The sequence below is a fragment of the Sorex fumeus genome, unplaced genomic scaffold (genome assembly GCF_029834395.1).
Source record: "Sorex fumeus unplaced genomic scaffold, SorFum_2.1 ptg000061l, whole genome shotgun sequence".
Classification (NCBI taxonomy): Eukaryota; Metazoa; Chordata; class Mammalia; order Eulipotyphla; family Soricidae; genus Sorex; species Sorex fumeus.
Window position 1 is genome coordinate 36,699,874 of NW_026606118.1, and position 24,625 is coordinate 36,724,498.

Below are 24,625 nucleotides of genomic sequence, written 5' to 3' on the forward strand. Positions count from 1 at the left end.
CTCTTAGTACCTAGGTAGAGTTCACACTCTTGTGATCTTGAAGTTACAAAACCTGTTTTCACCCTTGTATTCCTTAGAGATTGAAGGGTCAGAGACTTCAAAGAGGAGAGGAGGAAGAATAACATTTAAACCCAGACATAGACAAAGGTATAAGATAAAGGCTATATCCCTTTGAGATGCAAGTACCTGAGATCTGAGATGCAAATTTGAGAAGATAAACTGAGGCACTGAGGCACTACCCAGCAACCCAATGCCCCATTCAAAGAAAGGTTTATCCCTCAGAAAAGGAGAAGCCACAAAAAAACTGAAAGTCCGGATGAGGTTATGGAAAAAAACTGTCCGTGTGACAATGCTCAGTCTAAATTTTTTTGTGTGCAGGGGGAAAATGATAGTTGGAAGAATTATATATAACCTCATCCTAAAAGTCATTTGAAACTTGTTCTTTCAAACTGATGTTATCTCAAATACCCATTCTCTGTTTTTCTGTTTCTCTATTTGCCTTTTCCACTCTGGAGAAGTCCATTTTCTCACTTGAAACTGTTTCCAACACTTTCTCTCCCAACACATCTTTTGAGTAAATTTCTTTCAACATTATTATGCTTAAAAAGCTTTTTTGAATCTTGCTTGTCTGCTCTTACAATGTTCCTATAATTATTATAAACTTATTTTTTTGTTTGGGGGTCATACTGGGCTGTGCTCAGAGTTTAGTCCTGGTTCTGTGCTTTGGGATCACTTAGGAAGGTTTAAGGTACCATATGGTGTACCAGGGACAAAACAAGTGTCCTGCTCACTGTACTATCAGTATAGCCTGCATAAAACTCTAAAGGCATTTATTACAACCATTATTTAATAATTGTATAGGTTATTAAGTGAAATCACAAAATATAAATCAGAAAATAACTCAAATAGGTGATTTGGGTCAGAAGTTCCTTGACAGGCTGATATCCTGAAATGACTTTTTAGGTGCTAGAAGGTGGGTCTTTTGAAAGACTGAAAGTTACTAAACACTCAAAGGAAATTCAAGTATGAAATAGAAAAGTTCCCAGAATTTCTCATGAAATGTGACTGTGGATTTTAAGCTGGATGAAACCAACAAGAAAGATAACCAATAGATAATTTTTAAATATGTAGTTAAAGATAGCACAGTGGGTAAGGTGTTTGCCGTGCACATTGATGACCTTTTCAATTCCTCTGCCCCATCAGAGAACCTGGCAAGCTACCAAGAGTATCTCGCCTGCAAGGCAAAGCCTGACAAGCTACCCATGATGTGTTCGATATGCCAAACACAGTAAAAACAAATCTCACAATGGAGGCGTTACTGGGCCCACTCGAGAAAATCAATGAACAATGGGAGGACAGTGCTACAGTGCTACAATTAAGAATAAATTTTCACCAATTATAGCATTAGAGATTGTATATTTACCATGTGTGCACAAGGTTTGCTGCAGTGAGCAATGGCTAGACAAACCATTCAGGGTAGGATAGGTGGATAGTATAAGAGCCTAATGTGAGTAAATCTTATGGGTGATTATCTGCTGAGTTAGGTAACATCCTCAGAGGACTTGGTTTTTCTTCCAGTTAATAATAGAATCAAATCCAACAGGACAATTTCACCTCTTGATTATTTCGCATGTATGTGGAATTCCTAAATAATGGATCTGAGAACATCAATACTTTGAAGAAAATTAATTCAAACTTCTAATGTATTAAACTGGCCCCCAGTGAGTCTGTTTTCTGGCTGATGAAACAGCTCTTATATTTCTAATGCTATATGGTTTAAGAGATTTTAAACATCTAATTCAACACTGTAAAACAGCATTTTGTTTCTCTGCTTCCATTTAATGTTTTGAAGTTATCAACCCAAATGAGCATATCATGTAGAAGAAAATAGCTTTTTGTTGGTGGTTAAGTAAACACTACATTCACACTCAAATTCAATTTTCTATGTAACATAGATCCTTAACACCTTCTATATATTTTACATAGCTTTTCTTGAGGGAGGTGAAATACCTGGTGATGCTCAGGGGCTACTCCTGTCTTTGTGTTCAAAATTACTCCTGGTGGTGCTCAGGGAACCCATATGGGTTGCTGGGGGATCAAACCCAGATTAGATATCCAAGGTAAATATCCTACCTGCTGTACCATTGCTTTAGCCCATATTTTACAGTTTTTAGGTAAGTTGAAGAATTACTAAAGTAGAAGAAACTGTCACTAGTTTTATTAACAGTTTCAGTTGACATATAAAGTATAGAGCTGTGTTATATTTCTGTTGACACCATACTTCTATAAATTTTAATTTCAATTATTATAGACATTAATAAGTCAAAAGCACTATTTGAAATATTTTTAAGTAAAGACTGGAACAGAAAAATACTACTTGAATCTAGTTCTGATAGTTTAAAACATAATTCCTATGCTCATCTATTGGATAAGATTTCAATCTAGAGAAATAAAGTAGAAACATTTTATTTTTTCTTTGAGTTTCTTTACTAGTCAACATTGCTGTATCTGGAAGGAATATAACTGACTTGTTAATTTTAAAATTCTGGTGCTTCCTGAATAACTAGTACTAATATTTGAAGATAAGAATAGCTATTTTATTAATTATATACAGGATATAATCTTTGAAATACTCGCAACCATTTGTAGCTATCTATGTTTCTGTCATTTAGAAAGTCTAGTACCAGTTTATATTTTAATTTCAATTCTGGGACAAATCTTTTGAAAAAAAGGAAGTAGAGATAAAATAAAATATCACAGTCTCCAAGAAGTGAAATCAGGGTAGCATATATGGTAGCATAACTTTAAGCAGTGAGTAAGTAGAGAGATTCAGTGCCTGGATGTTCAACTGGAATGTTGAGAGTATATTATCTGAATATCACCTGGGATGTTGAAAATATATTGTCTGGATATCATCTGGGATGTTGAGAATATACTATCTGGACACCACCTGGGATGTTGATGATATACTGTTTGGATATCACCTGGGATATTGAGGATCATATTGTTTGCGTGTCACTTGGGATGTTGAAGACATATTGTTTGAATATTACCTGGGATGTTGAGAATATATTGTTTGGACATCACCTGGGATATTGAGGATAATATTCTTTTGGATATCACGTGTGATGTTCATGATATATTGTCTGAATTTGACCCCAAGTTGTAACAAAAGTCATAGAATTGACCAAGGTGTTGCTAACCACTCTCTGTAATCACATTTCTCAGCCAGCAGGGATGTATGGCTTACTCATTCATCATGACTTAGTGCTGTTTGCATGAGGAAGGACAAGAGACAGTAGGAAAATAAAAGTCTGCTAATAAGTATAGATAGATATATCTTAAAATATGAAGTTCAGGCAAAAGACCATTGTTTCCTGAAAACCAAGAGAATAAATAAATGGAGTCACTAGCAGGAAAAACCAGAGAGAAATGAACAATGACGGCATAGAAACTAGCAGGTAAGAGAAAGTTTAATACTTCAACGAGGAAGAAAGAAGACTCTTCTCCAATAGACCAGCTTGGACTCTGGACACTTACTCCTAATGCTTTGTTTGCAGTTATTGTAAATGCCACTTCTCCCACTCCAACCCACCCCCTGCACCGCATCTGATGCAGGGCATTGTAGGCTGGAAGGAAGTGCTCTAAATATAAAGACCCTTGTCTTTAGAAACAATGGAAAGATAGAAGATAAAAGGCAATTGTGGACAGAGGCCCAGCTCTGGGCAACAAAGCTGAACGGCTCCAATTCCAATAGGTACAGCCTGCCCCCAAGGGCCTGGGTCCCTCTCTGGGCACGCGCAGCTAGAAACAGCCCCTAGAAAGCCGGTTTTCAACCCCTGATCTGCGTGGGATGGGCACAGAGGCCCAGCTCTGGGCAACAAAGCTGAACGGCTCCAATTCCAACAGGTAGAGCCCGCCCCCAAGGGCTTGGGTCCCTCTCTGGGCACGCGCAGCTAGAAACAGCCCCTAGAAAGCCGGTTTTCAACCCCTGATCTGCGTGGGATGGGCACAGAGGCCCAGCTCTGGGCAACAAAGCTGAACGGCTCCAATTCCAACAGGTACAGCCCGCCCCCAAGGGCTTGGGTCCCTCTCTGGGCACGCGCAGCTAGAAACAGCCCCTAGAAAGCCGGTTTTCAACCCCTGATCTGCGTGGGATGGGCACAGAGGCCCAGCTCTGGGCAACAAAGCTGAACGGCTCCAATTCCAACAGGTACAGCCCGCCCCCAAGGGCTTGGGTCCCTCTCTGGGCACGCGCAGCTAGAAACAGCCCCTAGAAAGCCGGTTTTCAACCCCTGATCTGCGTGGGATGGGCACAGAGGCCCAGCTCTGGGCAACAAAGCTGAACGGCTCCAATTCCAACAGGTACAGCCCGCCCCCAAGGGCTTGGGTCCCTCTCTGGGCACGCGCAGCTAGAAACAGCCCCTAGAAAGCCGGTTTTCAACCCCTGATCTGCGTGGAACGGGCACAGAGGCCCAGCTCTGGGCAACAAAGCTGAACGGCTCCAATTCCAAAAGGTACAGCCTGCCCCCAAGGGCCTGGGTCCCTCTCTGGGCACGCGCAGCTAGAAACAGCCCCTAGAAAGCCGGTTTTCAACCCCTGATCTGCGTGGGACGGGCACAGAGGCCCAGCTCTGGGCAACAAAGCTGAACGGCTCCAATTCCAAACAGGAGACGTTCCCAACTCCTCGCCCAGTGCCAGGGACTCTTTCCTGAGCCGCGGCCGCTAATGCGGCCGCGAAATATTTTCCCACTACATATGCCATAGGAACCATAAGCTAACTTCTTAGATGGAAACTTCTCTATTTTAGCTCAGCCACTAGAAACACAGTAGCCAATAACTCATAAGCCTATCTTAACTCACACTGCATATCAAGCAGAATAGTAACAGTGAACGTGAAGGACTAAACCCACCTCTCACAATGGTAAAGCAACGCAAAAGCCCACCAAACTTTCATATTGAAGAGTCTAGCCCAGATGACACCAACAGTACTGTAGTGTTAGACAACCTCTCTGACAAGGAATTCAGAAGGGAGCTACTTAGGATGCTTAGGGAATTAAAAGAAACAATGGAAAGCAATGCCAATAGAAGACAAGAGGATCTGAAGGCAGAAATGAGGAAATGCCAGACCTGAAAAATCTCGTAGGCGAATTGAAAAGCTCAGTGGAAGGCCTCAGCAGCAGAGTAAGAGTGGCTGAGAACAGAATCAGTGAGCTCGAAGATGAAGTTCAGAGACTCTCCAGAAAAGAGCAGAAAATGGAAAAGAGACTCACAATTCGGGAACAGATGGCAAGAGAAGATCGTGATGAGGCCAAGAGGGGTAACATAAGAATTATTGGAGTCCCAGAGGTACAGGAAGAAAACCTCGATGAAGAAGAAACTGTCAAAGAAATCATTGCTACAACATTTCCAGAGCTGAAGAAAACTTGTGACCACATTCAGGAGGCCCAAAGGGTACCAGCTAGAAGAAATCCGAATAAAAATACCCCAAGACACATTCTGATCAAAATGACCAAAACCTTAGACAGAGACAAAATTCTGAAAGCAGCAAGATCGAAGAAAGAAATCTCTTACAAAGGAGCATCCTTAAAATTCACAGCTGATTTTTCTGATGAAACCCTCATGGCCGAAAACAGTGGTGGGACATAGTAAAAAAACTCAATGAAATAAATGCCTCCCCCAAAATACTTTTCCCAGCAAGACTCTCATTCATAATAGAAGGAACACACAGTTTCACAAACAACAGCTCAGGAACTTCATAGACTCAAAACCATGGTTACAAGAACAACTAAATGGGCTACTTTAAGGCAAGAAAGGCCCCTCAAATACACCAAATTTTAACAGAACAATGGGACAAAATCCCATAACAATAATCTCTCTCAATGTCAATGGGCTAAACGCACCAATTAAAAGACATAGAGTGGCAGGATGGATTAGAAAATTGAACCCAACATTCTGCTGCCTGCAAGAAACGCATCTCAATAGTCAAAGCAAACACAGACTCAGAGTCAAAGGCTGGAAAACAATCCTACAGGCAAACAGCTCCCATAAAAAAGCTGGGGTAGCCATCCTTATATCAGACCACATCGATTTCAGAGTGAGGAAGGTCATAAGAGACAGTGAAGGCCATTTCTTAGTGATCAAAGGATCTGTACAACAGGAAGAACTTACAATAATAAATGTATATGCACCTAATGAGAGACCAGCAAAGTACTTAAAACAACTACTCATAGATTTGGAAAAAGACATCAATAGCAACACAATACTAGTGGGAGACTTCAACACTGCTTTGTCACCTCTTGATAGATCAACCAGACTCAAGCTTAGCAAGGACATACTTCATTTGAGGGAAACAATGGAAGAAAGGGACTTAGTAGATATATACAGTACACTACATCCACAAAAAGCTGAATACACATTCTTCTCAAGCGTACATGGAACATTCTCCAAGATAGACCACATGCTGAGCCACAAAACATGCCTCCATAAAATTAAGAAGGTAGAGATTGTATCAACAATCTTCTCAGACCATAATGTGCTGAAATTAGAAGTAAATCACACACAAAAACAGAAAACTAAATCAAACACCTGGAAATTAAACAGTGCACTATTGAACAACGAGTGGATTAGACAGGAAATCAAAGAGGAAATCAAAAGATTCCTAGAAACGAATGAAAATGAGAACACGAGTTACCAAAACTTATGGGACACAGCAAAGGCTGTGTTAAGAGGAAAGTTTATAGCTCTACAAGCATTCCTCAGGAAGGAGGAGCGAACACACATAAGTAACCTAACCTCACAGCTTAAGAGCTTGGAGAAGGACCAAAAAAAGGAGCACAACCCGAACAGGAGAAAGGAAATAATAAAACTCAGAGCAGAGATTAACGAGATGGAAACCCAAAAAACAATCCGAAAGATCAATGAAACCAAAAGCTGGTTCTTCGAGAAAATTAACAAGATCGATAAGCCTCTAGCAAAACTCACAAAGAAAGGGAGAGAGAAAACCCTAATAAACTGAATCAGAAATGAAAAGGGGGTCATTACAACAGAAACCACAGAAATTCAGAGGATCCTCAGGGAGTACTTTGAGAAGCTTTATGCCACGGAACATCAAAACCTCGAGGAAATGGATAAATTCCTAGACTCCTACAGACTCCCAAGGCTGAACCAAGAAGACCTGGAATACCTGAACAGACCTATCACCATCAAGGAAATTGAAATGGTAATAAAAAGTCTCCCCAAGTACAAAAGTCCTGGCCCGGATGGATTCACTAGTGAATTCTTCCAAATCTTTAAAGAGGACTTACTCCCGATGCTCTTTAAGCTTTTCCACGAAATTGAAATATCAAAAACACTTCCGAACAGTTTCTACGAAGCATATATCACACTGATACCAAAAGCAGACAGAGATACCACAAAGAAAGAGAATTACAGGCCGATATCCCTGATGAACACAGATGCAAAGATCCTCAACAAACTACTAGCAAATAGAATCCAACTACTCATCAAAAAGATCATACACCATGACCAAGTAGGATTCATCCCAGGGATGCAAGGATGGTTTAACATTTGGAAATCAATCAACATAATCCACCATATCAACAAAAGAAAAGATAAAAAGCATATGATCATATCAATAGATGCAGAGAAAGCATTTGATAAGATCCAGCACCCCTTTATGATGAAAACCCTAGCCAAAATGGGTATAGAGGGGACCTTCCTCAACATAATTAAAGCCATCTACCACAAGCCTACAGCAAGCATCATCCTCAATGGGGAAAAACTGAGAGCCTTCCCTCTAAGATCAGGGATGAGACAGGGATGCCCACTCTCTCCACTGCTGTTCAATATAGTACTGGAAGTACTTGCAATAGCGATTAGGCAGGAAAAAGATATTAAGGGCATTCAGGTAGGAAAGGAAGAAATCAAGCTCTCACTATTCGCAGATGATATGATACTCTACTTAGAGAACCCAATAACTTCCACCAAAAAACTCATAGAAACAATAGACTCGTATAGTAAAGTTGCAGGTTATAAAATCAATACCCAAAAGTCCATGGCTTTCCTATACACAAACAGTGAGAGAGAAGAAAGCAACATGAAAAAAACAATCCCGTTCACAATTGTGCCCCAGAAAATCAAGTACCTAGGAATCAGCTTAACTAAGGAAGTAAAGGACCTGTACAAAGAAAACTACAAAACGCTACTTCAGGAAATAAAAGAGGACATGAGGAAATGGAAAGATATCCCCTGCTCATGGGTCGGGAGACTTAACATTGTCAAAATGGCAATACTACCGAAAGCATTGTATAAATTCAATGCAATCCCTATAAGGATACCCATGACATTCTTCAAAGAAATGGAGCAAACACTCCTGAAATTTATATGGAACAATAAGCCCCCACGAATAGCTAAAGCAATTCTTGGGAAAAAGAAAATGGGAGGAATCAACCTCCCGAACTTCAAACTGTACTACAAAGCAGTAATAATTAAAACAGCATGGTACTGAAACAAAGGCAGAACTGCAGACCAATGGAACAGGGTTGAATACACTGACATCTCCCCTCAATCATATGCTCATCTAATCTTTGATAAAGGTGCAAGTAATGTGAAGTGAAGTAAGGAAAGCCTCTTTAATAAATTGTGTTGGCATCACTGGACGGCTACATGCAAAAAAATAGGCTCAGAACTCTGCCTAACACCATGTACAAAAGTAAGATCAAAATGGATTAACGACCTCAACATCAGACCAGAAACCATAAGGTACATTGAAGATAAAGTTGGCAAAACCCTCCATGACATTGAAGCTAATGGTATCTTCAAAGATGCCACGCCACTGGCCGAGCAAGTGAAAACAGAGATAGATAAATGGGACTATCTTAAACTAAGAAGCTTCTGCACCTCCAAAGAAACAGTGACCAAAATACAAAGACAGTCTACAGAATGGGAAAGGATATTCACCGAATACACATCTGACAAGGGGTTGATATCCAGGATATACAAAATACTGGTTAAACTCCACAAGAAGAAAACATCCAACCCCATCCAAAAATGGGGCAATGAAATGAACAGAAACTTTCTCAAAGAAGAAATCCGAATGGCAAAAAAGCACATGAGAAAATGCTCTACATCATTAATCATCAGGGAGATGCAGATCAAAACCACAATGAGATACCATCTCACACCTCAGAGACTGGCCCACATTCAAAAGAACAAAAGCAACCGATGCTGGCGTGGATGTGGCGAGAAAGGGACACTCCTTCACTGTTGGTGGGAATGTCCACTGGTTCAGCCCTTCTGGAAAACAGTATGGACCATTCTCAAAAAATTAGAAATTGAGCTCCCATTTGACCCAGCAATACCACTCCTGGGAATATATCCCAGAGAGGCAAAAATGTATAGTCGAAGTGACATCTGCACTTGTTTGTTCATTGCAGCACTCTTTACAATAGCCAGAAACTGGAAGAAACCTGAATGCCCAAGAACAGATGACTGGTTAAAGAAACTTTGGTACATCTACACAATGGAGTACTATGTAGCTGTTAGAAAAGATGAAGTCATGAAATTTACATACAAGTGGTACAATATGGAAAGTATCATGCTAAGCAAAATGAGTCAGAAAGAGAGGGATAGACATAGAAAGATTGCATTCATCTGGGGGATATAAAGTAACAAAGTATGAGATTAATACCCAAGAATAGCTGAGATCAGCACCAGGAGGATTACTCCATAACTTAGAGGCCAGCCGGGTATCCTAGAGGAAAGGGCAGTTCAGATAGAGAAGGGAGCACCAAATAAAGGATGTTTGGAGGATCCTCCCAGGAGGGGAGATGCATGTCGAAAGTAGACTATGGACTGAACATGTTTGCCACTCAATGGCTCTTTTGCAGACCACAACACCCAAAAGGAGAGAGAGAACACAGGGGATTGCCCTGCCACAGAGACAGGGGGGTGGGGGATGGGGGTGAGAGGGATATTATCCATGGTGGTGGAAAATGGGCACTGGTGGAGGGATGGGTATCTGATCATTGTATAATTGAAACCAAAGCACAAAAAATTGTAAATCTACAACTTTAAAAAAAAATAAAATAAAGTAAAGGGAAAAAAAAAGTTATTGGAAGTTCTAAGCCTAAAAAAAAAAGGGCAATTGTGGGAAGGAAATTAGATGAATTTGCAGCAAGATATTTTGTGACACTGAGCTCCTCTCTCCTTCAATATTGCACAGAGCAACTGACAGTCAGACAACAAGTGCCCTTTCTTAACCCAGAATAATCAGAGATCATCTTTAAGGAAATGGAATAGCTCAAGAGAAAAAACTTGTGTTCTGCATTGCGACAATTATGATTATGGGTAAAACATTCATTGATGGATATTGCACTATGAAAGGAAAAGGATAAAAATTAGAAAAAGGAAGGGAAGAAGGGAAAGAAAGAGAAAGAATGAAAGTACAAATGCTTTCGTCTTGCAGTGTGTGACCTTATTATTGATGACTAATAGATACAGCTCTAAGTACAATTAATTAAGGTGGAAGAGAAAACAAAATATCCAAAAATGGCGATACACTTTTAATGGGAAGGAGGGAAATGTGATGTGATACGTTCAGTGAATCATAACTTGCTCATTATAGCAGCAATCAAATAGACCATTCATGAATTAATGAATCATTTGACAGCATGCTTATAAAAGTATTGAGATATCTAGAAGAAGAAGATTTGAAAGATTCAGAAGTGGTTGTTCCTCAGAGTGTGAATTTAGAGGTAATAAGCATTAGGGCAAAGGGTTGCTGCTTGAAAGAAACAGATGATCTGATTCTCTTTCCTATTTAAAAGAAATTAAAATATGCACGCATCATGAATTAAAACAAAAATCAAAACTTCTGACTGGTATAAAAGTTGACAACTGTTTGATATGCAAATACCTTTTAGATTTATTTATAAATGGGAGACCAGATATTGCTGCAGAACCATTTTTTTCCTCTTTTTATTCTTGACTTTCATATTATTTAAACCAGGAAATAATTTAGCATATAACATGTGATTCATAATCTTTGTAAAGGAATTGCTAATATTTTGCTGTAGCACAGTGGGCAGGGCATTTGCCTTGCATGTAGTTGACCGTTCGATTCCTCTGTCCCTCTCAGAGAGCCCAGTAAGCTACCGAGAGTCTCCCACCCACACAGCAGAGCCTGGCAAGCTCCCCGTGGCGTATTCAGTATGACAAAAACAGTAACAACAAGTCTCACAATGGAAACGTTACTGGTGCCCACTCGAGCAAGTCAATGAACAATGGGAGGAGAGTGCAATAGTGCAGTGCTTTAATATATATGGTTATGTATATATGCATGTATCTTTGGTTTTGGTTAACAATATATTATGTATCAGTTTGTATTTGTATTTATGATTGGCTCATTATTTTTATGTCACTATACAGTTTTTTGCCAGTAATACAGCAGCATTAAAAGTAACTGGGAATCTTTATTTTCTCTTTGAAATATTCTGGAACATCACTGTAACTGTCACTGTTCTCCCGTTGTTCATCGATTTGCTCAAGCGGGCCCAGTAACGTCTCCATTGCAGACTTTGTTGTTACTGTGTTTGGCATATCAAATACATCACGGGTAGCTTGCCAGGCTCTGCCATGCGGGCGAGATACTCTCGGTAGCTTGCCGGGCTCTCCGAGAGGGGCGGAGGAATCGAATTCGGGTCGGCCATGTTGGCTAAGTGCAAGGCAAACGCCCTACCACTGCGCTATTGCTCCAGCCCAATTATTACCTTTTCTATTATGATGATCTTTATTTTTTACCTCTGACAACTTTGATGTCAATAAAATAGTTATGTGATTGTGATTAATATTAGCATTTTCTTTTGCCATGATTAGAGATATATGAATGTATTCTTGTCTTTTCAGTCTTTCTATAGCCTATGTTTTTGTGGTATTTTATGTAAATTGTAGATGCACATGTTTATTATGCATGTGAAATATAAACCGAAAATCAATGCATTCTAACAAGAAAGTTTGTTTTTTCCAGTCATCAGAAGGATGAATTAGAACTGAGGCAGTTAATGTCACCAAATAGTGCATGCACTTCTTATTTTTCCAGTTTCTCTTAGTTAAGTTTAGGTAAATGACTACTGCTAGTCAATATACCAGACATGTGTCAGAGAAGGCAGTCAAGTGAGAATGTTGTTTTTCTTTCTATTTTTCTTTCTTCTTTCTGAGACAACCTCCAAGGCAACATAGTATGATGAGGTGACAAGACTAAGAAGTGATTTCTGACATACATAGCATGTAATATAAGACATACATGAAATTATGCTAATCTGTTGAGATTTAAGGTATTATTTCAAAAGTCAGTGATAACTACTGTGACAACTGTATTCGGATTGACTTCTAAAATATTTGGTTTACAATTACCATATATTTTGCTTTCCTTTTTCAATATTTCTTGTAGAATTTGATGACGATTTCCATCTTCACAGTCTCTTTGTTTTTTTTTTTTTGGTTGTTTGTTTTTATTTTTTAGTTTTTGAAAACAGAGGTTTTAGTTATGGTTAATTCAGTTTTACAATTGATTTACCAGACTATGTCACCCAGTTTTGAGCTAGACACAAGTCTAGATGTTTCTGTGAAGGTATTTCTATTTAATTTCTTTTTTTTGGTAGGAGGTACCTATAAATTGCTCCGGAGACCTGGACGACCCTTCTGGTGGTAATTCTCAGGAAGATGGATCAATGTGCAGGCCTAAGGGGAATTATCAGTGCTACTTCACAGTTGAAAGGTTTTTTCAGAGTTACATTCAATGATGCTGGGGGTGGGGGTGACAAAGTGGTACTTGGTATTGTACCAGGATCGTACCTTAAAACCTGTACTATTTCTATGGCCTCCATAAAGATATTTTCTTGATGTGGCTAATGTTTAGATATGTTTAGATCAGTAGGATTTACATAAATTAGATTAGCTTCTTTAATGAGGTGAGTCAAAACAGTAAGTTTTAAGTCTTAAGAGAAAAGATAGTTTACCCAAGGAAGAAGAGATTCTGTTCCAACTGCTTTTGAACCCAGTTCAGCAATATCAGTTCTTCCCCAGGTCTCGCACTTGCCAGACAGTCCTGCAAAGCTCAAAGTTTCTAACCTCAATGATCATATGGGCAAATATCTTTAAAATCTCTCTTTTTTCTTTTCCTCAGCTGCTTTCTATATGTTTCCATATACAGATGGATATAGATAAAATATATATGTAATTAATACACATATTTAATGTTATCTTCAAAGTTTAATATATATGTATATACTTAAGAAAGATTAAATTAAAAAGGTTTTACAATTTTTCTTTCTAAATTTAAAGACTAAAAACTTTCAACTCTGATAATCTACCGCCACTTTCATGCTTTTATTCTTCATTTCTAAGTTATATTTTTGAAAAATTGCATACATTTGATAATTATCATAATTTTCATAATGAATGCCCATTTAGATTTTCACATATTAACTATTTTTTATTCACTTTTGACTTTACTCATTGGTTTATTTGATTTTGTCAAAAGGCCCTTTTATAATAACAAACTGATCCATACATTCTCAGTTTTAGTTTATCTGAAACTACTCTTTTTGTCTTCTATGGATGATAGTGTAATTGGTATTGAATTCTGAGTTGAGTGATGATGTGTATCATCTTGATGAGGACATATGAGTGTTATATTTTGATTTTTATTATGACTTGAATGTTGGGAAATATATTAGCCGGTAAATCATATTACTTTCTGATAATCTACATGCACTTTACTAACTACCTTTGTATATCATTTCAATATTTTGTTTTTCTTTTCTTTATTTTGTTTTGTTTTGCTTAGGGGGCCACATCCAGTGATAATCAGAGGAAACTTCTGGCCCCTGCTTAGGAATTACTCCTGGTGGTACTCTGGGGACCACATAGAGTGCCAGGGATTAAAAACGGGGTTAGCTGTGTACAAGGTAAGCACCCTATCTGCTATACTATGTCTTCATTCCCCTCTTTGTGATTTCTATGGTTTAGACATGATCTTTCCAGGTGTTAATTTACTTCTTCTTATAAAGAATTTCTTTAATTTGGAGAATCACACCTTTTTTTTTGAATCACACCTTTTTAATCACTTTTTTTTTACTTAAAAATTTTCATAATTGTCTCTACAACTATTACTACACCTCAGGCTCATTCTTTTCCACTTATGGCACTCCTAAACATTTTACGGGAGATCCTTCAGTAGCCCTCAGTGGTTTGTGAGACGCACTGTAGATGCCAGAACTGGTGGTATAGGCACAATGAGCATTGATAGCAGCTTGCTTAGGACTGGAGGTCCTGAGGGCCACAAGAGTCACAACTGCAATGGTTGGGGAGATTATGCAGTACTGAAATTCAAAATCATGGTGTTGTACATGCAAGGTATGGGCTCTACACTTTTGAATTATCACTCTGGTGTCTGGAACTTTTAAGTTTCATAATTTATATATTTTTCTCCTTAAACTTTGTCAATGTTCTGTCATTTCTGTTGTATTGTGGGTAGTGCTTTCTAGTCTTTCAATTAGCGATAATCTCTTTTCATCTGTTACTAATATGGTATTCATTGTTCACATCCATTTTAATTTTAGTTACTATATTTTCTCTTTAAGAAATTTTATTTGCTTCTTTTATAAATATCCATAATTATTATTTAGGCTTTACAGAATGCTTATCTTTTAGCATTTTGTCTTACATTAAATATTTTCAAACATTTATTTTATATCATATTTCATTTTAAAAATAAACAGGATTACATTGTGTTTTTCTAAACTTTTTCTAGTTTAATATTTCACAATTGTCTAAAATAGAATAATTAAGTATATGGACTTGTTTTCTGTATCCTTCTTCTAGATGGTATAGGGAGTTTCAATAGCCAAAACTACTTCTTATTTTCCTCCTGCCCAATTAACTTTTCAGCTTGGAAAGTTTTATACCATATGGACAGTATAAATTTAAACTTGAATCTATATGCAAGTAATCTCAGGCATCTTTTTTGACACTTTTTTAAAGTAGAGGAACAAAGAAATAAAAAAAATTCCTTAAAACATTCCTGGGCTGGATGGCATAAATGTCTGTTTAGGGGTACAATTGTCCTATAATGTCATCTTTTTTATCCCTACAAGAAAAGAATCTTTTATATTGTTACAAAAGAAAATTTTTAAAAAACTACTCAAACAAAATTTTAGAGTAAAATATTGTAACCCTAGACCTGAAAATCCCATTCCCTGGTCTTTCTAATTTGCATTTATGCTCAAAATTCATTGTGTCACCAAGATAGAAGTTCTAAGATATGTCATCTGTTTTGATGTTTTTATTATAACATATTTAGATTTATTTTTTCGTAAAATATTCACTATAGTTGGGAAATTACAAGTTATCTAGTGTGTCTATAATTGATAACATCAGTACGAATCTGAATTAATCAAGGTTACCATGCACATCAAGAGATTCTGGCCTGGGGCTGGAGAAATAGCACAGCGGGTAGGGTGTTTGCCTTGCACGTGGCCAACCCGGGTTCGATTCCCAGCATCCCATATGGTCCCCTGAGCACCGCCCGGAGTAACTCCTGAGTGCAGAGCCAGGAGTAACCCCTGTGCATTGCCAGGTGTGACCCAAAAACAAAAACAACAACAACAAAAAAGAGATTCTGGCTTTCTATTTTAGTACCCTTTCTTCTATTGGGGCTTTTAAACCCACATAACAGAAGATTTACAAAATCCAATTTATTCTTTATAACTGTCTTTAGCCAAATCAAAATAAACCTCATTTTCTAGTTTCAATAATTTTTTTAAACTTTTCTCTTCTTAAGGAATAAACCCTGGGAAGTCATTCAAAAGATAAATTTAAGTAATTATGATCTAGGGTCTAAGGTTTTTAAACTTACTCTTAAGAATGTTTTGCTCCTCTTTAATATAATTTTCCTACAACTCTTTTTTAGTTTATTTAAAGTTTATATTTTGCTGACACAGCACTGTTCTTTACTAACTACTTTGCTATTATGCTGTCTATGGGAAAATGTGTTACTTAAAAACTGCCCTATATTTCTTCTATTTTCTATTTCTTCTATATTATTTTTTAAAGATGCTTGGGCAATAATATGCTAATAATTTTTAACATGACTCTAGGAATGATTGCTAATTGTAGCATGTAATAGTAATTAAAGCTGAAGAATAAATAGGAAGATCACATTTTGTTCTGGAGTTGAGTTTACTATAAATCTTCACAATTTGGGGTCTGAAAGATAGTACAGAGGTTAGGAAGCTTGCTGTGCATGAAGCCAACCTGAGTACAATCCCTGAAACTAATATAGTTCTCCAAGCTCCATTAAGAATGATTCTTGAGCACTAAGTCATGAGTAAACCTGAAGCATTACGAGTATTATGCCATACCTCCCCCCAAAAAAGTTTTGTCAATTTTAATTTTCCTTTTTTAGTTAATACAAATAATATTAAGCAGATTGAGAAAAGGGATATTAAGACACAGTGTTGTTACCTGAGAACAGACAATTGCTTAAGGAAACTATGATACACCTATACAATGAAACTCTATGCAGCTGTTAGGAATAATGTAGTCATGAAATTTGAAAATAAATTGATGTACATGGAGAATATCATGCTGAGTGAAATTAATAGGAAGGAGAGGGACAGACATAGTATAATTTCACTCATTTATGTGATGTTAAAAACATATATGAGACTAATACCTAAGGACATTAGAAACAAGGGCCAGGAGGACTGGTCCACAGTTTGTAAGTTTGCCTCAACTGCTTGGGAAAAAAGTAGGTGGACTAGAGAAGGGACCACCATGACAAAGGTAGCTGGAAATGATCACTCTAGATAAGAACTATGTGCTGAAAGTAGGTAAAGGAACAAACATGATAACCTCTCAGTATCTATATTGCAAGCCATAATGTCCAAAAGTTGAGAAGGGTGGTGGGAGAGAGAGAGAGAGAGAGAGAGAGAGAGAGAGAGAGAGAGAGAGAGAGAGAGAGAGAGAGAAGGAAAGTGCCTGCCACAGACACAGGCTAGGTGGGGCGGGGGCCAGTGCAGAAGGGAAAAGGGGAACATTGGTAGTGGGAAATATATACTGGTGTTGGGATGGATGCTGGAACACTGTATGCCTGAAACAGATCACGAACAGCCTTGTAACTGTGTGTCTCATGGCAATTAAAATAATAATAATAAAAAGTGCAATGTTGACTACATTTACCTAGACGTGTGTGTACAGGTGTGTGATGTATGTGTCTGTGGGTGTTTGCGTGTGTTTGTGTGTGTGTGTGTTTGTAGAGAGAGACAGAGAGAGACAGGTAGAGAGAGAGGAACGAGAGAGAATGAGAGAGAGAAAGAAAGTGAGAATTCCATATGAAAGGCACGGAAGCGTGAAGAAGAGACAGAAGAAAGAGTAAATCTTCAGGTGTTAATGGAAGTAAAAGTGTGATTTTTTAAATGTAATCTACTTAGTGAAAGTGAGGACTGTCTACAAATTCTACTTTAAAGAATATAAATAAAGGAAGTAAAGGAAAAATATTTCAAAAGAGGTGGAACCATACGATTATATTTTATGGCTGTAACGAGCCAGAATTTGGAATTTATTTTACATTATACTCCTTTAACTGTTGTTCCTAAAATAAAATTTTATCACAATATTTTAAGTAATTATATCAAACAAGTCACTGTTACCCTGACATGGGAATATTCTTCTGCAAAATTAATTGTATATAACTTGCTACCACTTGATATTTATTTATTTTGATTCTTTTTTTTTAGCCACATCAGCAGTGATCAGGGATTACTCCTTGCTATGTTCTCAGGTACCATTTCTGGCTGTGCTCAAGTTATCACATATAGTTTCAGATCATTCAGCCTTGTGCAAGGCACATACTATTTCTCTGGCTCCTGGTGTTGTCATTTAATTTAAATAAGAGAGCACCTTTTTTCTAACTCATTTTTGTTTCAGATTCATTATTAATGTGAGTTTATAAATATGTAGGAAAAAGGTAGTTTTTTAGATATGAATTTGTGAATTTGTTTTTAAAATGTTCACAGACTTTGAGCCTATTTATATCACTTAACAGTGTTAAATTTGAATAAAGTTACCATTTTATGACTAAGATATTAATTTATACAGATTATAGCGATCACTTGTGATATTTTTCTTGATCTGAAATATTGTAAATAGACATCAAAGATGTTAATCAGAATGACCAAGTTTTCAATAAATTAAAAAGTATATGAATAGGTCACAGTCTTTTTGATATATATTGACAATGGTATTAGATGATATTGCATTGTTGAAATGATACTGAGATATTGATTTGAACTTCCCTAAAAATAAGGGATATAAGTACTTTTTTCATATGACCTAATAGCAATTCCTATGTATTTTTGGGGAAAGTGTTCATATTATATACACATTTTTGTATGGGGTTATTGATATTTTTATTGGTGAAATTTGTGAGTTCTTTATAAATCTTAGACATTAGCCTTTTATTTGATCTATGTGTGTAAATATTTTCTCCCATTCAGTAGTTTTATCTTAGCTTAAGTTACTTTTGCCATGCTAAATGTTTTCAGTTTGATGTATAACCATTTAATACTTTTTACTTTTGATCTCTCTGCTTCTGATCAGATAGTTAAATACATTCCTGAGGTCTATTTCCTGGAGAGTTCTGCCTATGTTTTATTCAATATATTCATTATTTAATGGATTCTGGCCTAATCTTGAAATCTTTAATCCACTTTCAGTTAATATTTGTGATGGTGTGAGATATAGGTTGTTTCATTTACTGTGGGTGGGATTATCATCTGGCTCAACCAATACAGAACGCAGTATGGAGATTTTTTCCAAAAAAGAATAGAATATTATCCAGCAATATCACTACTTGGCATTTATGCCCAAACTCAAAAACATTAATTCAAAGGTTATATGCGCACCAATTGGTACAATAGCAAGGATATGGAAACAATCATTGTCCAACTACAGATGATAGGTCAAGAAGTTGCGATATAGATACACACTAGAATATTAAGAAACTGTTAAAAAAAAAGAAACTGTATGAAAAAATAAGATCAAGTAATTCACCACAATATGGATGAGTCTAGAAGGCATTGTACTGAGTAAAGCCAGTCAGAAGGAGACGGACAGATACAGAGATACAGAATGATCTCTTACATATCGCGGATATAAGGATAACAAATAACATGACAAAGTCAATGTATCTGAGAGTTGATCTAAAGAAGTGAGTGAGGGTGGGATATTGGGGACATTGATAGAGGGAAGTGGGCACTTTGGTGGTGGGTGTGGTGCTGGACAATTATATGCATGAAACTATTCTTAACAGTATTGTAAATCATGGTACTCAAAAAATGGAAAATAAATAAAGAGCATATAAATATCTTAAAAACACATGCTATGATGAATTTCTAAAAGTTACATTTATAGTAAAACTTTACCCATAACCAGTTTAAACAATGACGTTATGTTCAATGATATTATTTTCTAACAATATTTGAAAAAATGTAATGCATATCTGTTTAGAGTTTTATGCATGATTATTTTTACTGTTAGTTGGTAGTAGAAACATACAATGTACAATTATGATTGTTTTAAGCCTCAAATTAATATTGAAAAGTACTAGGTGACCAATAAAGAGTTATGCTCTGACTATAGAACATTAAGCATTTATTGTGGGTTTACAATTTTAAAGGAGCCATAAAAATAATTTAAAAAATAATTCTTATATACTAGGATTTTTTAGAGTTGATTTAAATTTGAATGTAATTGTACTCAAATATAATGCCTTCCATTATCCACACTTAACAGTGTTTCTTACCAGTTTTGTAGCTTCATTTGCAAGATCTTTGGCTTCCATGGCAAGTTTCTCAGCTTCATCAATATAGTTCTTAATATTGCTGTAAGCATTGAAGGCTGCAGTTGCATTGAAGGAGATGTTTTTAGCTTCATCAAGGATTCTGTTGGGATTATCCAAAAAAGAAAAAAAGACACTGGAGCAGCTGCTACTCAAATATAAGACACTCAATTTATTACAACTATGGCTTCCAAATGAGCAGGGTCATTACAATTACAATTCCAAATCACTATATTATTGATGTACTTGAATTATTTTGTACATTGGAATTTAAGTTTATAATCCTGCATAATTCAGCTATAAAATACTATTAACAATTTTAAATGCCCATCACATCTTCCAAAAGCTTCTGCAACCATGTGTAGAATGCATGTGTAAACAGTAAGATAATTTATTTATGCCACTTATTAAACATGCTAAGGTAACACAACACTTGTACCACATTGTTGCAATGAATTTCACAAAATCTTTCTAAGGCAAGCACAGTTCTCAATTAAGGATGAATGAATCTCTGAAGGTTGAAAGCTTGTCTGAGGTCACATGTCCAATGCTCACTAATGAAGGAATGGAAGTCTGTATCCTCTGATTTTGCACTTGTTGCTCCATCTACCACGCTTTTGGGTAAATTGTCAAAAGTTTGTTAAAGAATAAATTAGGAATGAATTGTGTGCCCAGGGTCTTCAAACATTAATATTTTTCTTAGTGTGAATAAATATTAAGTACTGGAACAGAACCTTATGCATGTTGCTTATTGTAAACATATTTATTTGAAAACTTTATTCTTGGGTCTAATAGAACCTATAATTGTTATGACAATCAAAAATTATAGAAAAGCATGCCCATTATTTCTAGAGGGAATGCTTATAATTCAGACTCCCTGTCATTTTCCCTTTTTTCTCTGACCCATATCTGATCCCCAACTATACTGAGTTGCTATTTCACTAGGGACTGTGTTGTCACCCTGGAATTCAAATGAAAAAAGTGATTAAAAAAGGGTTATAGAGGAAGTAATATTTTCAAAAGTCACCTTTTTACAAACAATAAATAAGTTTTGATTCCACAAAAAAATAAAACTGAAAGTTGAAACCTACTGCGTTTATATATTGTTATTTAAAATGCTAATTAAAACAACAACTGTGCTCTCTAATAAAAAGCAGAAAACTTTTTTTTTAAAGTATTGCCAAGGGCTGTGTTCATTCCCCAGCAAGCCGTATTTGAATCCCCTTTTAGTTCAGACTTTTCATGATGTTCTGATTGAGCTTTGCTCAGACCCTCCTAATTATGCTCTCCCACAGAAGGGCCATGCAGCCTGTATATACATAATTATAGAAATCAAGATTTGAAAGCAATTTTTTACTATTTTTTTAGTTAAAATTTGGACGAGTGTCAAATTACATAGATATTTCCAGCCCCAAGAGACATACCTGTCAAGGATAGCAGATGAGTCGTTCAATTGAGCTGCATGGCTCTCGGCCTGGGAAACCTTCTCAGCAAGTTTCTGGTCCTTTATTTTTTGGGAGAGGTCATCTATTTTATCTTTAAGTTCCTCAGACATGGATGGCAATTTAGTTTGAATGTCTTCAGTGTACTGATGTATAAAGAGGAGAGAATGTTTTACTAAGAGAACCAAGTTTTCTCTCATTTACTAATTTTCAATGAGATATAATTACACATGCTTAGTTTCTAAATGTAACTTCAAACTGCAGAGCAAAAAGAGACTAGAGAATAAAAGCTGTTATTAAATTAAAGAGATTAGGGAATAGTGAGTCCATTTATACCAAGAACCTAACAATCTTTGAACAACTGCTATATTGTAGGTATAAATGCCTAATGACAGTCATTAGAATTTTTAGATCATTTGCATTTTTATAACCATATATCATAATATCTAGTATATTAAATAGCATATTAAATCTATGTAGTTCTATATTTCTTTTTAACTGAAATTATATGAATATTGAAACAGATTATACTATCTCTTAAGAACAAAAAAAAACTTTCACCAAGATGAAATAAAACAGTTTGTGTGAATGTATATTAGTCTTAACATATATTAACAGACTTTCATATCTTTGTGAGAACAATGTTAAATTCTAGTTCCTAAATAGGTAGGTATGCTCACAATAGCATAATAAAAAATACTTTATACCTACACGGAAAAAGAAATGTTTGCTTATAAGATAGAAATCTCTTACTAGTTTCCACTTATCACTTATTCTCACTGATAATAACATAAGTATATATCATTATCATACTTCCTTTAATGTTGGATTTTATCAAACACTCACGTCTATAACTGAGTTGATTTCATTTGCAAGACGGTTGGCTTCATCAAGCAGGTTGTTACCGTCTTTTAAAGTGTTCTCAATTTCTTGTTTTCCACTTAATATAGCCTCCTTCTTTGTCTGTAATAGGAATATGAATAAAACGTCAGAATGTACTTAAACTCAGCCAAGCATATAAGAATTATTTAATTGTCGCTACAGGTATTTTTTCCCTCCAATTACAAGAAAGTCATCCAGAAGAAGAAACGTTATAAGATTGTAGGTTAGGAATTGAAAACTACATTTTTAAAAAAATTTTTTTTGCCTAAATTTTATTTTATTAAAGCTCTGTGAATTACATAGTTATTCATTGTTGGATTTCTGCAATCTTCCATTACCAATCTCACCACTAAGCGTCAACTTCCCTCCACCTCTGTTCCCAGATTTCCTCTCCTTCACTCAAACCCAGCCCCAGCCTGCCATTTTCACAGGCACGTTTCAAATACATATTTAAAAAATTTTTATTAGTGAAACACCATGAGGTACAGTTGTAGACTTACAAATTTTTGTGCTTGGGTTTCAATTATACAATGATCAAATACCCATCCCTCCACCAGTGCCCATTTTCCACCACTATGGGTACCAATATCCTTCCCACCCCCACCCCTCCATCCCACCCTGCCTCTGTGACAGGGCATTCCCTTTTGTTCTCTCTCTCCTTTTGGGTGTTGTGGTTTGCAAAAGAGGCAATGAGTGGCAATCATGTTTGGTCTATAGCCTACTTTCAGCATGCTTCTCCCAAAAAACTACATTTGTAAAATTTATTTATTTATTTTGGTGGGCTTTGGCTGCCCTCATCTCTTTATTCCATAAACACATTAACTGGTTCTTTTCTGATTTCTATAGTTGTTTTTTTGTGGGCGCTTTTCGTTTTATGGGTTTTTTTTTTTTTTTTGCTTTCTGTTTGGTGTTTGAGCCACACTTGGCAATGCTCAGAGGTTACTCCTGACTCTGTGCTTGGGAGTTACTCCTGGGGTTCCTTAGTGGACTCTCTGGGATGCTGGGAATTTAACCAAGGTCAGTCACATACAAAGCGAATACTCTACCTGCTTTACTTTAGCCCCTAAAAACTAGTTTTAAAGCAAATGGAATCCATTTTTAACCATAGTGCATGTGCTGCATATATAATTGAACACGTGGTACTAGAGTGAATTACATAAAAAGTGGATACTGAATTTTGGAATCTTTGTCAAAATAAATATTTTGCGACCAAAAAATAAGCAGATTTATTCTTTAATGGAAGTTCTGAAAAAAATTGAAAGAAACTTAGGAAACTATAAGAAACTTAGAAAACTAATGTGTGTGTGATGTGTATGAGAAAGAGAGAGAGAGAGAGAGAGAGAGAGAGAGAGAGAGAGAGAGAGAGAGAGAGAGAGAGAGAAACTATCCTATGGGAAGACAAAATCAATCAACTTTTTCTGAGAGCAATACAGACTTTTGAGACTGCTAACTTGGTTTAAAAATCCCATGGAACTTGTTTCTAGACTAGAATAGTAAAATAAAAGTTATTTCTACATTTGAAGCACTTTTTGCTATTTTTATTTATCCCTCTGACTCTTTTATAAACTCCCATTTTTATAGATTTCATTTATAAATAAAATTAGTTTTTATTTATATCAACTGTAATTTTTAAACTGTCATTTATGTTTTTAGATAATACTAGCTTATATGTTCATTTAGATCTCAACACGTATAAGTAATTTTAAAACTTTTCTTATTTAATTCTATACTAACTCTTTGGATCCTGTCTTCATCATCTCTTAAATAAACTGGAAATTGAGTAACTTGGGTACTTTACTTAAATTCACATAGTCTGGTGTGGTTAAGATCTGAACTCTAGTCCACCTAATGCTGGAGCCTAAATCATAAAATCTGAATGTACTGGCCTGGTTCACCTTTGACATAAAACACATTTTTTATTTGCACCATTATTAACTCATTTCATACCATTCTTTCCCAAGTTTACCAACCACATTTATATGTCAGGTATATACATCTTGCACCTGCCTTTGAGACTTTATTCATGCAGTTCCTTCCATCATGTTTGCCTAAATCTTGATCTTCCTTTCTCCATTCTTAGTTCATGGTCAGTTTTTAGACCACTTGTATAAAATATCACTCATCCTAATCCTAAGTATATTTTAGGTACTAGAGCACAGTGATTATAGTTTAGATTCAAGCAATAGCTTGGCTAGGATCTCAGTTCTGCCCATTTACCAGAGGAAAGCCACCTCTTTACTTTGATATCACCATCCTCCCTCTGCCTTCTCTCTACCGCTGTTAATGGCTCAGTAACCCTAGTAACCTTGTGTCCTTTCTAGTAGGCTACATTCAAAGCCTTCTGTGATATGGCTCCAAATGCCATTTCCAGACCCATCTTCTGCAATAGACTTTTATG

General features: G+C 36.4%; 1 protein-coding gene across 1 annotated transcript in view; it reads right to left on the reverse strand.

The window, feature by feature from the left end:
- LAMA2 (laminin subunit alpha 2) overlaps positions 1-24,625 on the reverse strand; it is a 647,398-nt gene that overhangs the window by 107,067 nt on the left and 515,706 nt on the right. The window contains exons 38-40 of the mRNA XM_056126014.1: positions 22,192-22,308; positions 21,328-21,491; positions 19,868-20,006 (exon numbers count right to left, since the gene is read on the reverse strand). Of these exons, the coding sequence (XP_055981989.1) occupies positions 19,868-20,006; positions 21,328-21,491; positions 22,192-22,308 (420 nt within the window). The remainder of the gene's footprint in view (positions 1-19,867; positions 20,007-21,327; positions 21,492-22,191; positions 22,309-24,625) is intronic.